This window comes from Phacochoerus africanus, chromosome 15 (assembly GCF_016906955.1).
Source record: "Phacochoerus africanus isolate WHEZ1 chromosome 15, ROS_Pafr_v1, whole genome shotgun sequence".
NCBI lineage: Eukaryota > Metazoa > Chordata > Mammalia > Artiodactyla > Suidae > Phacochoerus > Phacochoerus africanus.
This window is the reverse complement of record NC_062558.1, coordinates 26299641-26315958: the sequence shown is the minus strand read 5'-3', so window position 1 is coordinate 26315958 and position 16318 is coordinate 26299641. Positions and strand designations below refer to the sequence as shown.

The following is a 16318-nucleotide window of genomic DNA, read 5'->3' as shown; positions in this document are numbered from 1 at the left end:
CTAGGAGACTTAACTCCTGTCCAGGCCTTGGGGAAGGGGGCTTCTAGTCTTCAAGTGTTCTGTGTGCAGTTCCTGGGGGGCACCATCAGTTGTCCACATGGGTTACCTCTGATGTGGTTCCCCCTGCTGTGCACCCTGCTTCCAGGGAGACAGGCATCCTCTAGCTGTTTCTTGGCAAGATGAGGATGTCCATGGGTCTGTAAATAGATTCACCCCCTTCAGGGTTTAGACTCTGGAACACAGAATCTAATTGCTTGCAGATCTTTGTTTTTATTTTCTTTCTTCTGTGTGTTTGTTTTGCTTTGGGCTCTATCTCTTTCCTGGGGCCATGATCTGCTATCATAAAAGTAAAGGGAGGAATACAGAGGAAGGAAACATAGGCTGGTCATCACTAATGCGACACTGCTGTTCACAGGATAAAGGATAACAGTACGAATACATACACAATCCTGGGGGTCAGGGAGGTGCCAGACAAACAGGGAGGAAAGGGTGTTCCCGGAGAAAGGGAACCACATGTGCGAAGAGCTGGGTGTTCCCCTGATGGGAGCCGAGCATGCAGGAACCGGGAGAGCTGTGCTGGAGAGGAAGGTGGTCCAAAGCCCTTCAGATCCTGGGAGACTGGATGGGGCAGGATGGGAGTGCAGCTCATCTGAGCAGACATCAGGCTGGAGAACAGACACCTCTGGTGCCCACGTTACATTCCCTGGGCCCACTCAGAGTCCAGACCCAGCTGCAGTTCTGTGCAGGTTCCGGTTTGCCAGGTGAATCTCTGCTTCTCTCAAGCCACTTCTGCTTTCCATCCCAGGGCCTGCGCCTCAGCCTGGAATTAACACACAGGCAGCTGTCACCCAGTGGGATGTGGAAGAGGAGTATTATAATATAATATATAATAAAAAGAGATAATAATAATCTTAATAATAATAATATAACAAGCTAAATATATTTCTGCCTCTTAATAATAATAATAATTAATATTAATAATAAGAGAAATATAATATTTCTGCCTCTTTATCCTGCAGGTGGACAATTTTGTAGGCTTTCCATGAGGCCCCCCAAAAATGAAGCCAAATGGTTATAGCAGCAAACACAATAATGTACCTTTCTACTCACTTTCCCTGTTTCTTTGACCCCCCCTCAACCTGTTCCCTGGGCCCTGGACCCTGGGTCCACCTCCCAAGTAAATCAACTGCATCGAATCCTCGTCTCAAGCTCTACACTGGCAGGAACCTAAATCAAGCTAGAGATTTGTGTGCTTTGCTAGAGAAAAGGCTAAATGGCAGAAAGCTTGTCCCCAGGGCCCGGGAACTTCTCCTCCATCCCCTCTCTGTCTTGGCAGGTGTCCGACCGCTGTGACTACATCTTTGTCAATGGCAAAGAGATGAAAGGCAAGGTGGATGCAGTAGTGAACTTCACATACCAGCACCTCAGCGCCCCCCTGCACGTCACTGTGTGGGTCCCCCGGCTGCCTCTGCAGATCGAAGTCTCTGACACAGAGCTGAGCCAGATTAAAGGCTGGAGGGTCCCCATCGTGGCCAATAAGAGGTGAGCCCGGGATGGGAGATGGATCAGAGGCTGTAGATACTGACCTTACTTAACACTAAAGGAGTCAATGCAGGGTCCAGCTCGAAGTAGGTGCTGCTGTTACCATAGCGACTACAGGATGCAGCACATACATGCCTACAGCCTAATAACCACCCTCTTCGGAAACCAAGGCCCAGGATAACCCAGCCAGGCTGGAAGGCTGCTAAGCGGGTGGGTCAACATCAGACCCAGTTATTTGCCCACCACACAGACTTCTAGTAAATGTCCCCTGAGAGTGGCTCCCCCACCAAATGAAAACACAGAAGTCACAGTTTTCTACCACTCTGCCCCCAGGGAATCTGAGTTTGGGTTTATTTTCTCTAAGCCAAACAGTGGTTCCTTTTTTGTGCTGGATGAACATCTATAAACTTGAAAAGTTCTGTGCAATGGATATGTGTATATACATATAAGATTGGGTCACTTTGTTGAACAGCAGAAATTATCCCAGCCTTGGAAATTAACTATGCTTCAATAAAACTTAGAAAGAAAATACCCTGCATCTAAAAGAAAAGAAAAGAAAAGCTCTATGCATATCAAACTATTAGATAAAATTTAATTGCATTCATATTGGACCGTGGGGTTGCTGTTTGCTCTTAAACCACAAAGAAGCCTCTGCTATAGTCTGTGTGGCTCTGGATTGTCTCATGTGGGAGTTGTTTTCTTGTTTTCTTGGCTCTGCCCTCTCCCTGGTTAGCAAAATAAGAGTTGATGCCAAATTCCTGGTTTCATCTATGGAAGGCTCTGTCTTAAACCTTCAGGGCTGTTTTCCTGACACTCTCCTGGTACCAGGGTCTTGATTTTTTTTGCCTTTTCTAGGGCTGTTCCCGCAGCATATGGAGGCTCCCAGGCTAGGGGTCTAATCGGAGCTGTAGCCACCGGCCTACACCAGAGCCACAGCAATGCGGGATCCGAGCCGCATCTGCAACCTACACCACAGCTCACAGCAATGCCAGATCCATAACCCAATGAGCGAGACCAGGGATAGAACCCGCAACCTCATGGTTCCGTTAACCACTGAGCCACAACGGGAACTCCGAGGGTCTTGATTTTTAAGGGGCAACTAGAGTCCACCTCAAGAAGAACACATGGGACAGTAGGGTGGTGAGTTCAATTCTACAGGGTGAACTTGAAGGAATGTATCCTGACTGGGAGGATGGCCATGAATCCAACCAAGACTTCAGGGGCCAAGATGTGGCTTTGTACTGTGTCCCTGAAGAGGGCAGAACCACATTTGCTGGGTTCACCTCTAAGCTCTGCTGCTTTCTAGCTTCATGAGTTTGGGTAAGCCACCCAGCCTCCCTGCCTCTGTTTCCTGATCTGGACGTGAGAATAATTGCAGTTGTGGAATGTTCCAGGATCACCTTGTCCAGTTTGGTAGCCACTAGCACAAGTGGTTATGGAGCCCTTGAAATATAGCCTGCATGATTGAGAAATGTCATGTTTTGATGTATTTAATTTGTATTCATTTGAATTAAATTGTAGGGAGTTCCCTGGTGCCTCCGTGGTTAAGGATCTGGCATTGTCACTGCTGTGGCTCAGGTTCCATCCCTGACCTAGAAACTTCTGCATGCAGAGGGAGATGCAAAAATTGTTTAATTAAAAAAATAAAATATAAAATAAACTAAATTGTAGATAGCCACATGTGGTTCATAACTACTTCACAGGCAGTGTAGGTTTAATAAATGTTAGCGCCTAAATTTTTTTTTTTTTTTTTTTGCCAAAGCACGCAGCAGCTGGATGTGGGATATCAGCTCTCAGACTGGGGATCAAACCCACGCCGCAGTGGTGAAAGCACCAAATCCTAACCACTATACCACCAGGGAACGCCCAGCTCTTACATCTTTTATTTGTCAATAAATATCTTCAAGAGAAATGTTTCTATTTCCTTAAGTCTCACTTTCCTCCTTTGGCAAGTACCATAAAGCTTCTTTGCATTATTGAAAAGAGAGAGAGAAAGTGATATTTCACCCTTTATACTGCCCTGCGATAGAGCCAGAGCGCCTTTTATTAAAACAAACAAATAAAGAATAAATTAAATTGTAGGTAGCCAGGGAGTTCCAGTTGTCAGTCAGCAGGTTAAGAACCTGACAAGTATCCATGAGGATGCGGGTTCTATTAGTATCCGCATGTCGCGGGAGGTGTGGCCCAGAAGCTCCTGCCTGAAATGCTGTCTCTTGGAGGCTGAGGGGGTACCTGCCTTGGGACTCGAGAGCGTCTTGGATTCCTTCCCCTGGCCTGAGAGCTGCTTTGTCTTTCCCACCAGGCCCACGCGGGACAGCGAGGATGAAGACGAGGAGGAGCGGCGGGGGCGGGGCTGCGCCCTGCAGTACCAGCGCGCCACTGTGCGGGTCCTCACACAGTTTGTGTCCGAGGGCGCCGGCCCCTGGGGCCAGCCCAGCCATCTGCTCAGTCCCGACTGGCAGTTCGACATCACCCACCTGGTGGCAGACTTCATGAAGCTGGAGGAACCCCATGTGGCCACGCTCCAGGACAGCAGAATCCTGGTGGGGCGGGAGGTTGGCATGACAACCATCCAGGTAAGTAGCGAAAGCTGGGAACTTCTCCATCACTGAGCGTGGTACCCGCCCTGGGGGAGGCTCCCTAGATGGGCGAGTCCTTGTGGCCAATTCCTTGCCCTCATGATGGCATCCTGGGGACACCAGAAAGGTGAGTCTGGACCAACTCTTTGAGTCCCAACCTCCTTCCAAACTGCATTGAGAAGGTGGTGGCTGCTCCCTTTGGCAACCTCTCTGATCTCTTCCCCCGCCCCATCCTTCATTCCCTTCATGCCCTTCACAGCTTTTGCCCCTCCTCTTTCCAACCCTCCCCCCACCCTTTTTCTTCCCCCCCCCCCCACTTCTGCCTTCCCAGATTTACACTTCCTTAGGAATAACCTCCCCACTCCCTGCTGGGACCAAGGAAGGATGTAGCCCTTCTTCCTTTCCTCCCTTCTTTCTTTAAGTCAGTCTGTCATTCTGTCCTGTATTCATTCAACAAATTCTCTTCCAAATCCTACTGCCTCAGAGTTCCCATCGTGGCACAGCGGAAATGAATCTAACTAGGAACTATGAGGTTGCAGGTTTGATCCCTGGCCTCACTCAGTGGTTTAAGGATCCGGTGTTGCTGGGAGCTGTGGTGTAGGCCAAAGATGCAGCTCAGATCTGGCATTGCTGTGGCTGTGGCGTGGGCTGGCAGCTGTAGCTCTGATTAGAACTCTAGCCTGGGAACCTCCATATGCCGCTGGTGCAGCCCAAAAAAGACAAAAAGACCAAAAAAAAAAAAATCCTACTGCCGCTTTTGCTCAAGGAGATGTATGGACCAGTGGGATTTCAGGACAGGTGATGGGGCACGGAAGGCCTTTTATTCAGTCGGTCAAGTCCCAGCTTACTGACTCCACGTTTTTGGTGCATCATTCTGGATCTGTTCACACCACCCCAGGTGGAAATGATTGATAGGTTTCTACTCTTTCACCAGACAGCTCAAGTCCAACATTTGGCTTCTGAGATGAGACGGAAAGGGACATTTCAGCTCAGGATGCATTGTGGTGAGGGTCTGAGGGGAGAGCAGACTACTTATAATTCCATTCTCCCCCCTCCTTGATTCTATGATTCACTTAGAATGGAATTCAAGGAGTTCCTGTTGTGGCTCAGAGGGTTGATGATGTCTCCCTGATGTTGTCTCCATGAGAATGTGGGTTCCATCCCTGGCCTCTCTCAGTAGGTTAAGGATCCGGTGTTGCCCCAAGCTCCGGTATAAGTTGCAGATGTGACTCGGATCTGGTGTTGCTGTGGCTATGGCATAAGCTGGCAACTACAGCTCGGATTCAGCCCCTAGCCCAGGAACTTCCATATGCTATAGGTGTGGCCATAAAAAGAAAATAAAAAGAATGGGATTCAAAAAAAGAACATATATATATGTATGTTTTATCTTTTATATGTGTTATACATATATATACACACACACATACATATATATAATGACTGGGTCCCTTTGCTGTACAACAGAAATTGGCACAACATTGTAAATCAACTATACTTTAATATAAATGAATAAATAAAAATAGAATGGGACTCAGGCTGCACACAGCCAGCTTGTGTGTGATTTTCATGAGTCTGGTCAGCAGGATTGCCATGTACAGTTGACCAAGTTATGCAGTATATAAGGGAGCCTCCTCTAAATGGGAAGGTCATTTCCTTGCAACGACAGAATAGATTTTAATATCTATTTCAATTTAGCAAAAGTTAGAGCTAAAGTGTCTAGGGAAGAGGTGACTTTCTTTGATGCTCACAAAAGTACCAGTGTGGGCTGGCGTGGATAGTGTAATAGGTTGTGGACCCTTCGCACTGTATGTTGGGCCATGTTTGAGATGGAGGAAGCATGGCTGGGAAAGGTTCCAGCATCTGGAAGCACGTGTGATGGATTTGTCTCATTCCCTGCCCCTCACACAGGTGTTGTCCCCACTGTCTGACTCCATCCTGGCTGAGAAGACGGTAACCGTGTTAGATGACAAAGTATCGGTGACAGACCTGGCCATCCAGCTGGTGGCCGGGCTATCTGTCACCCTCCGCCCCAGCACTGAGAACAGCAAGGCCGTCACGGCAGTGGCCACAGCTGAGGAGCTGCTGCGGACCCCCAAACAGGTAGGGGCCGGGATGCCGGAGGTCGAGGGGAGCAGGGCTGGTTGCTGCTCCTAATCCAGCCAGAGAGGAGAAGGCAGGAGACAGGGTAGCTAAACCACATTCCAGAACAGAGTGAGCCAGCTGTGTTGCTATGTTGTCCAAGAAGTGGGGTCTGGGATGAACTAGAATAACGGTACCCATGGGTGGGAGTGGACTAGTTTTCTCTGTAACAAATTGTCAGAAACCGAGCAGCTTAAAAAAACAACCACCACCACCACCCACTCTTGGGAGTTCCCTGGTGGCTCAGCAGGTACAGGATCCAGCCTTGTCACTGAAGAAGCTCAAGTTGCTGCTATGGCCCAAGTTCGATCCCTGGCCCGGGAACTTTCACATGCCAAGGGCACAGCCAAAAAAACAAACAAACAGGAGTTCCCGTCGTGGCGCAGTTGTTAACGAATCCGACTAGGAACCATGAGATTGCGGGTTCGATCCCTGCCCTTGCTCAGTGGGTTAAGGATCCAGCGTTGCAGTGAGCTATGGTGTAGGTTGCAGACGCGGCTCGGATCCCTTGTTGCTGTGGCTCTGGTGTAGGCCGGTGGCTACAGCTCCGATTGGACCCCTAGCTTGGGAAAATTCCTATGCCGCAGGAACGGCCCAAGAAATGGCAAAAAGACAAAAAAAAACCCAAAAAACCAGAAAACCCCACCCCTATCCCCCAGAGTTCTGTGTGTCAGGAGCTCAGGCGGGCTCGGCTGAGTTCCATGCTCCTGGGTCCACAGGTGAGAGCAACGCTCTGGGGAAGAGTCTGCTTCCACACTCACTCCTGCACTTGGCAGAATCCACCTCCAAGCATTTGAATGCCTGAGGCGCCCATTTTTCTGCCCGCTGCTGGTTGGGAGCCTCTCTAAGCTCCCTTTTCTCTGCCCACAGCCCCCATCATCCTCAGAACCAGCAGTGGTGCTAGAGACCTTCTCATGCTTTCAGTCCGGCTTCTCCTCTGCCACCAGCCCAGAGGCTCCTCCAGGGGCTACAGCCACCCCACCCAGATCACCCTGTCAGAGCTCCCCATCACAGGGTCAGCTGTGCCTAGAACATCATCCTGGGAGGTCTCTCCTGTTATATTCCCAGCTTGCAAGGATTAGGGTGCACCATCCTGGAAATTCTGCGATTGCTCCCTGGTTTGTTCCAGAGCATCACGAGTAGGGACCTGGGGTAGGTTCCCCATCCACATCTGGCTCACAGCACTGGTGCCTCTCCCCACCTCTCCTGGGGGCAGGAAGCCAGCATGGTGTTTGCTGGTTTATAAAGAACAGAGGAGTTCCTGTTGTGGTTCAGTGGAAGCGAAACTGACTAGTACCCCTGAGGATGCGGGTTCCATCCCTGGCCTTGTTCAGTGGGTCAAGGATCTGGTGTTGCTGTGAGCTGTAGTGTAGGTCGCAGACACAACTTGGATCCCGAGTTGCTGTGGCTGTAGTGTAGGCTGGCAGCTGCAGCTCCGCTAGTACCCCTATCCTGGGAATCTCCATATGCCTCAGGTGCGGCCCTAAAAAGAAAAAACAAAACAAAACGAGAAGAGGGCAAGTGGAATTTCCTTCTGACTCAGTGGGTTAAGAACATGGCATTGTCACTGCTGTGGCTCTGGTTAGAGCTGAGGTGCAGGTTCAGTCCCTGGCCTGGGAACTTCCACGTGCTGCAGGTACTGCCAAAAAAAAGGAACAGAACAGGACTTGCAGAGGAAGGTGGGGAGACAAAGCAGAAAGCCTGAAGCTACTTGCTGAGAATGGGTAATTAATAAGGGGACAATTGGCATGGCCACCTCCCTGGCACAGGGCAAGGCCAACAATCCCCATGCAGCATCCCCCATCCATCTTCATCACCTGATGGTACTCGGAGGTCCCCAGGGCTGCCTCAAGGTGATTGATTTATGGATGGAGTTCGTTCAATTTGCAGACATGACTCTTGAAAGAATAAGAGTTCTAAATCATTCCCAGGCATGGGTTATTTTAAGTATTTCAGAATTTCTCATCTTCGTGGAAATGCGCTGGCTTCTCCTGAGAAAACCTTATGTTCCAGCCTCCCTGTAATGAGCCCGTGGAAAGACTTGGTCTCAATCACGCAGCAGGGCTGATGGAGATGGATGTTGGCAAGCCCACGGTGTTCTGAGGGCTTAATTCGGATTGTCTACCATTTGGGGGTGGGGGGGTGTTTTATGTTAGGTTCACTTTCCGTCTAGAGTTTGCAAAAGAAAATTAACTCAAGATGAAAGTCAGCCAAGATGAACTTGCATCCCGCGTTAACTGTGTTTTAGCTCAGCCCTTGGAGGGTGGAAAGCTGCCACCTCATTCTTGATGTTTGCGACGCTGAAATACAAAAGCTGAAAATATTTGTGAGGGCAGTTGTGCGACACTTCCCCTCTGTCCCATTAGCTCTAAAGAAAGCTTGGATAGGAGTTCCCATTGTGGCTCAGCGGGTAAAGATCCCAACTAGTACCCATGAGGATGCAGGTTCAATCCCTGGCCTCACTCATTGGGTTAAGGATCCGGTGTTGTCATGTGCTGCAGCATAGGTCACAGATGTGGCTCTGATCCCACGTTGCCGTGGCTGTGTGTAGGCTGGCAGCTGTAGCTCTGATTTGACCCCTAGCCTGGGAACTTCCATATGCTTGGGTACATCCCTAAAAAAAAAAAAAACTAGGATAGAAAAGTGAAGTGAGGTCCCCCCACCACCACCGCCTAGCATGAAGGCATTTGATTTAGGCTTTAGATGGGGACCTGCTGGATGGTGTGATGTGTCAGTTGATGGGGCTAAAGGACAAGAGGGCAGGAAGCGAAATTCCTGAGCCAATGTCTGTCTTAGCTTTGATTCCCCCAGAAGCTGAGCCTGAGATAAGGATCTGTGTGCAAGTACTTTATCTGGGTGATGGAGGGAACCCCAGAAGGGCATCTGGAAGGAAGGGAAGAGCCAAAAGAGCATGCCCCACCTCAGCCATTCCTGCGGGCTACTGGCATCCCCTGGGGAAACTGTCCCCTGTAGAAAAGGCTGGAAGACCCTTGTCCCTGAGGGGCAAGGAGGCTGGGATGCTTTTTTTTTGGCCGTGCCCACAGTATGCAGAAGTTCCCAGGCCCAGGATTGAACCCACACCACAGCAGTGACCTGCACCACAGCGGTGACAATGCCAGCTCCTTAACCTGCTGTGTCCCCAGGGAATTCCAAGGAAGCTGGGATATTGATCACATCTCCTGTCAGCCATTAGTGGAGGGCTACTTCTGGAAAGTGTTCATTTCTTGGCGCTTCTGGCTGTGGGCAAGACCATCTGACTCCAGGGGCCGGAATGTCCCTTGGGAAAGCCCACCTTGGAGGATTGAGAGCTGAATGTTGAGCAGGCAGGTACTTTAGGGGAATGGGCAGGTGCCAAAAGCAAGCACACACTGTTTTTAGAGTTCATGTAAGTTACTTTACAGGCAGCCTGTGTTACTCCGAGCTCTCCATTACAAGAGATAGAGATCTTACTCTGGCTCTTAAAAGACTTTGGAGTTGATCAGTTCATGTCCAAACATTTGCATCTTCAGGTAAAGCTAGATCTAGATGTTCCAGTGGTGTCATCAGAAACCTTCATTTTTACTATCAGCCCTTGTCCTCAATCCTGGAAAATGTCCAGCCATTATTTCCTTGACTATGAAGTTCTCCCATACTCTTTCCTTCTGGAACTCCTGGTCATGCTCATTCTCTTTCTCATTTCTTTCAGCTTTCCTTTCCTTTGTTTCATCCTCTTTATATTCCTCTTTATATTTGGGGTAAATTTCTTGGCTCATTCTCCCAGTACACCAATTTTCTCCTCAACCATGTCTAACCAGATGCTCAAACTCTCCACTGGGTAATTAATTTCAACCACAGTATTTTTCACATCTAGAAGTTCTGAATGGTTCTACCCACAGCTCCCTCTTCTATTTCCAGTCACTCCCACTCTTTCAGTGTGCTTTCTACTCCTTTAAATTCCCTTTACCTATTGTCTTCCCTCAGCTATTTTTTGTTGTTGCTTTGTTTTATTTTATAGTCTTTTTTCATTTGTTCTGTTGACTCAGCTCTTTGGTCTGCTGATCTTTCTATGTGAATTTTTTTTATTATTCTCTCTTATGGTATAAAACCTTCCCTCTTAAGGACTGTAATTTTTTTTAATCATGAATTCCTCGAGCTGTGGTTGCTTTGCTTCATGTGGTTCCTGAGGAATCCCAGTGCACTTTTGCATGTGTATGGGTCCCATTTCAAGTTAATATCTTTATTTGTAGCTCCTGGACCATCAGGCGGTATAACTTCAGATTCCACACCAGCTGTGGGGGAGGGGTGGGGTTCTGCTTTCCAAGGGAGACATTTGCCCACCCAGTGCTCAGCGTATAAACAATCATCATCATCATATCTCTGGCCCAGTGAGTAGGATTTCTCACCCTCCCCTATGTGAAGAGGATGCCTCTCCTGTCCCCATCTGCAACATTCCAGCCACTGGCTGGTTGGTCTCCTGAGCAGCAGATGCAAATTCCCTCAAGCCATCTCCATAGCAGTTACCTATATGTACACCCTAGTATACTTTCTTTTTTCATGTCTGATTCCTGGGAATTTGCATCTCTTACATGCATATTTTTTACCTAGCTTTTAACTGGTTTATACTCAGCCAGGCTTCTTTGTTGTTGGGACATGCACTTAAGATTCCCCCCCCACCACTCTCCCTCCCCTGCACCGCCCCCCTCTCCTGTCTCTTAACTCTTCTCTCCCTTGCGCTGACTTCAGCTTCCAGCAGACTGCCCCTAAGTGACTTCAGGATATCCACAACCCTGGTCCCAGGCTTACATCCCAACTCAGTAACCCTAGGAGAAACAAAGTTCTTTAATACCATCAAAAGCCCAGAGATCACATCCCATTGGCTGGTTTGGATCATGTGCCCCTTCCTGAGCCAATCACTGCAAACAGGACAATGGAATGTTCTGATTGGCCAGACCTGGGTCACATGCTCACCTCTGGAACTGAAAGGGGAGGGTCCATCCCACCCATACTCTTTGGACTCTGAATAGGGAAGACGGTGCTAAAAGGAAGATTACTGTCCCAGCCCCCATCTGGAAGGAAGAATGGACACTGGATGGGCCAAATAAATGTCCATCGCAGGCCCTGTGGTTTAGGTAGTCCCACTTTCAGTTGGGGAAACTGAGCCCCAGAATAATTGGTTTGAAGAAGGATGTTCCCAGAGCACGGGGAACTCCATGCAATATCCTGTGATCAACCATAACAGAAAAGGAGCCTAAAAAGAATGCATATATGTGCATAATGGAATCACTCTGCCGTACACTGGAAACTAACACAGCATTCTAAATCAACTATACTTCATAAAACAAATTTTTTCAAATGTTCCTAGAGAGGCGTTCCTGTTGTGGCTCAGCATTAACAAACCCAACTAGCAGCCTGGTCTCACAGAGTGGGTTAAGGATCTGGCTATAGTGTAGGTTGCAGGTGCAGCTCAGATCCCATGTTGCTGTGACTGTAGTGCAGCCTGGCAGCTGCAGCTCCAATTAGACCCCTAGCCTGGGAACTTCCATTTGCCACAGGTGCAGCCCTAAAAGGAAAAGAAGAAAAAAATTCCCAGAGAAAAGGTGGATCCATGTATTTGATTCAAAACTCCCACTCCAACTCTGCCCTTTGCCATGGTGTCCGGAGGCCAGGATTGGAGGAAACACCAGATCCTTTATCCATAACAGACCCCTGGGGTTCCCATAGCTTTTCCAACCATGAGATCACTACTCATGTCTTTCCCCTCTCTGCTCCTTGCTGACGACTTCATACTATCCATCAGATTATTCAACAGGAATTATCCTAGCCCTAATTCATGGCCAGTGCCCACCCAGCTTCCTCCCGGCTCCCAGTCACTTTCCCTCCTCCCTGTATGTTAAACTTTATATTAAAAAGTAAAACTTGGAGTTCCCACTGTGGCTCAGTAGCTTAAGGATCTGGCATTGCAACAGCTGTGGTGTTGGTCACAGCTGCAGCTCAGATTCGCTCCCTGGCCTGGACACTTCCATATGCTGTGGGTACACACCCAGCCCAAAAAAAGAAAGAAAAACTTAGCACATCAAACTTATGCAGAATGAACATCCCAGCCCAGCTCCAGGAAACCTCCCAGCCTGCCACAATCAGCAGCCGTGTGTTGTTTATTCTCCATCAGCCAGCTCTCCAAGGAACTTTCAGTGTCTGGCTCGCTGCCTGACACAGAAGAGGCTTTTAGGACGTGTCCATGGAATGATCAGAGGAATGAAAATTGGATCATGAAAGGTGTGTTCTTAGAGGACATGAAAGAATTCCAGACGCATCAAAATTGTCTCCTTCAGAGTTCCCGTCATGGCTCAGCGGAAACGAATCTGACTAGTATCCATGAGGATGCAGGTTCCATCCCTGGCCTAGCTCAGTGGGTTAAGGGTCCGGTGTTGCCATGAGCTGTGCTGTAGGTTGCAGATGCAGCTCAGATCTGGCTGTGGCATAGGCTAGTGGCTACAGCTCTGATTCGACCCCTAGCCTGGGAACTTACTTATGCCAAGGGTGCAGCCCTAAAAAGACAAAAAAAAAAAGTTGTCTCCTTCAATCCCTGGCCTGGTCAGTGACTTCAAAGGCAGCCAGAAAACTGGCTAGCAACAATGGTTAAGACTCAAGACAAGACCATGATGGAAGATAACATAAGAAAGGGAATGTATGTGTATGTATGACTGGGTCACTTTGCTACACAGCAGAAATTGGCACAGCACTGTAAATCAACTATACTGTAATTTTTTTAAAGAGGTGAAAAGGAGTTACCTTTGTGGCTCAGCAGGTTAAGAACCTGACATCATCTCCTTGAGGATGCAGGTACCATCTCTGGCCTCGCTCAGTGGGTTAAGGATCTGGTGTTTCCACAACCTGCAGGGTAATTCACAGATTCAGCTCAGATCCTGCATTGCTGCGGCTGTGGCATAGGCCTGCAGCTGCAGCTTCAATTCTGCCCGTAGCCCAGGAACTTCCATATGCCCCCAGGTGCAGCTGGAAAAAATAAATAAATAAAAATTTAAAAGATTCAAGACAAACGCCATGGGCTCACCTGAAACTCTGGCACTTCATGATGCAATCTTGGGTGAGTGTCACGTCCCCTTTGTGATCCAGCTTACTCATCTGCAGAATGAGAACTGTGGATAATAGGATCCACCTTGTATACCATTGTGACGATTAAATGAGTTGATCAGGAAAAGCCCTCAGAACAGCAGCTGGTACCCAGGAAGCGCTGTGTTATATCTTATCTACCATCATCACCGAGTAGGTAGCATAATGGTGCACCCAAGATGGCCACGTCTCACTCCTAGACCCTGGGCCTACGTCACCTTATGTGTCAGAAGGGACTTTGCAGTTGTGAGTCACGATCCTGGGATGGAAAGATTACCGTGGATTATGCAGAGGACGTAACATACTGAACTCAATGTCATCTCAAGGGTTCTTCTAAGAGGGAATGGGTGGGGGCATCAGAGTGTGGGGTGGGAAACGTGAAGACTCAGCAGACATGCTCAAGTGACATCTCCATTAATAAATTCAGTGGAGACTAAACTCAGTTAGGGCTTTCTATGGGGTCTTTTCCCCTGGTAAGGATTATGCTAGAGCTGTCATTGCCGGTTGACATTTGTTCTTGTTTCAAGTAAGGGGACTCTCTGATCTTGGTTTATGAAACCTTGATCTCCTCCCCTCCAGCTTCGTCAGCCACCAGGTCTGGAGGTTAAGCCCTGTCTCTGTTCTAAGAGAAGAGGCACCTCTACCCCCTCTCCCCCCTCTTTGCTCCCCCAACCCCCCCACCCTCATCCCCCACCGATCCTCTGGGGTTTTCTAACTGCCTCTCTCCCCATAGGAAGCTGTGATCAGCACTTGGCTCCAGTTCAGCGATGGCTCCGTGACGCCCCTGGACATCTACGACACCAAGGACTTCACTCTGACTGCCACCTCCCTGGACGAGGCCGTGGTGTCCGTCCCCCAGCCCCGTTCGCCCAGGTGGCCGGTTGTGATGGCAGAAGGGGAGGGCCAGGGGCCCCTGGTCCGGGTGGACCTGACCATCGCGGAGGCCTGCCAAAAAAACAAACGTAAGAGCGTCTTGGCCGTCGGCGTTGGCAGCGTCAGGGTCAAGTTCGGCCAGAATGACGCTGACTCCAGCCCCGGCGGTGGCGGGGACGATGAAGAGGCTGAGATCAAGAACCACGCCAGCGACCGGCGGCCGAAGGGCCAGGATGGGCATTTCTACGGCAGCTCCTCGTCCGCGGAGCGCGAGGAAGGCGCCCTCCGGAGAGGCAGCACCACGGCCAGGTCGCTGCTGGACAACAAGGTGGTCAAGAACAGCCGGCTGGACGGGGCCCGGCTGGCGGGCGAGGGCCAGCTGCAGAACATCCCCATCGACTTCGCCAACTTCCCGGCGCAGGTGGACCTGCCCCAGGCGGGCGGCGGGCTGGCGGACGGCGACCTGGTGCAGGCGCCCCGCGGCCTGAGCGACCTGGAGATCGGCATGTACGCCCTCCTGGGCGTCTTCTGCCTGGCCATCCTCGTCTTCCTGATCAACTGTGCCACCTTCGCCCTCAAGTACAGGCACAAGCAGGTGCCTCTGGAGGGCCAGGCCTCCATGACTCACTCGCACGACTGGGTGTGGCTGGGCAACGAGGCGGAGCTCCTGGAGAACGTGGGTGAGGGGTCCCCCCCGCAGGACGAGCACACAACCATCATTGACCGAGGGCCGGGGGGCTTCGAGGAGAGCAACCGCCTCCTGCTCAACGGAGGTTCCCAAAAGCACGTGCAGAGCCAGATCCCCAGGCCTGCCGAATCGGGGGGCCGGCAGGCCAGGGACCAGAAACACGAGCCCCTGCACTCGCCCACCTCCAAGAGGAAGAAGGTGAAGTTCACCACCTTCACCACCATCCCCGCCGACGACGGCTGCCCCACCGTGAACTCCATCCTCAGCGGGACCGAAGAGGACATCAAATGGGTGTGTCAGGACGTGGGCGTAAGCGCCCCCAAAGACCTCAGAAACTATCTGGAGAAATTCAAGGACAAAGCCTAGGACCAGCACCTGGACGCCCTCCTTCAGTTCCAGAGTAGATCTGGGTCCTGGAAGTGAAGCGGGGGCAGAAAGAGTCCTTGGTGGGGTTGAACAAGGAATGGCTGGCCACCCCCCACCCCGCCCCCTTCGAGAGCAATCAGAAGTTCTGACGCCGGGAAGGGGCGTTTTGGTAATCCAGGGTTCTTCGTGGTGGAGGATGGCAGATTTTTGCAAGCCTGTGGAGTAAACTCCGGGACCAGAGCGGACAGAGACTTTTGAACTGCGCAAGGCCAAATTAGAAAGGTTATTTTATGAGTCAAAATATAACCCAGACATGCTACCAAAAATTATTTGTTAAAAAAATGCAAAAAGACAAATAAAAAGAGACAGAAGTAATCATCTGTTTATATTTCTAATAAAGGAGCAAACTATAAAACTAGGGCTGGCTAAGAGACATTTTCCATTTTAATCCAATATTCCTTTTCTGAGGACAGCCTTTGTTGCCCTGGGCTTGGGGAGGAGATATTTCTGGAAACTGATTGCCTCCTGGGATGGACCTGAAGGGTTTTATATCTTTACATAATAACCTTTCCCTTTTCCACATTTTCTTTTTTTCCCGTCATTTTTTTTCTTTCTGCGTCTTAGACTTCCATTTGGTTTATAGATAATGTTTCTTCCTGAGAATCAAATGGTGTTTTTTCCTAAATTAAACCAATGATAGTCCTGCACATGAGATGAAATCTTAGAAACGAGGTCCATGAATCCATTCTTTACGTAGTACGTTTAATGCTTTTCTCTGTTCCTCCAGCCATGTTAATGTTTTCTGGGGTTTCTACAATGGGGGGGGGGGTCTCTCAGAGTCTTTTGGGGTAGGGTGGTGTTGTCTTCCCCCACCACACCCACCATGTGGCCAAAGCCAGTGGGTGGGGCATTGGCGGAGGTCCCAGTGGGACACAGCCAGCAGCACAGAGCTCAGCTCTCAAGCAAGCACACCATTACTGACTGGTGTCATGGGGACACACAGGAGAAACCATGCCCAACAGTA

The 16318-nt window shown here is 49.7% G+C and overlaps 1 protein-coding gene across 1 annotated transcript in view; it reads left to right on the top strand.

Moving 5' to 3' along the window:
- Nucleotides 1–16098, top strand: part of TMEM132C (transmembrane protein 132C) — a 399704-nt gene extending 383606 nt beyond the window's left edge. Inside the window, exons 6-9 of the mRNA XM_047761948.1 lie at nucleotides 1337–1542; nucleotides 3845–4118; nucleotides 6030–6221; nucleotides 14101–16098. Coding sequence (XP_047617904.1) covers nucleotides 1337–1542; nucleotides 3845–4118; nucleotides 6030–6221; nucleotides 14101–15294 — 1866 coding nt within the window. The 3' untranslated portion in view covers nucleotides 15295–16098. The remainder of the gene's footprint in view (nucleotides 1–1336; nucleotides 1543–3844; nucleotides 4119–6029; nucleotides 6222–14100) is intronic.
- Nucleotides 16099–16318: the final 220 nt, after the last annotated feature.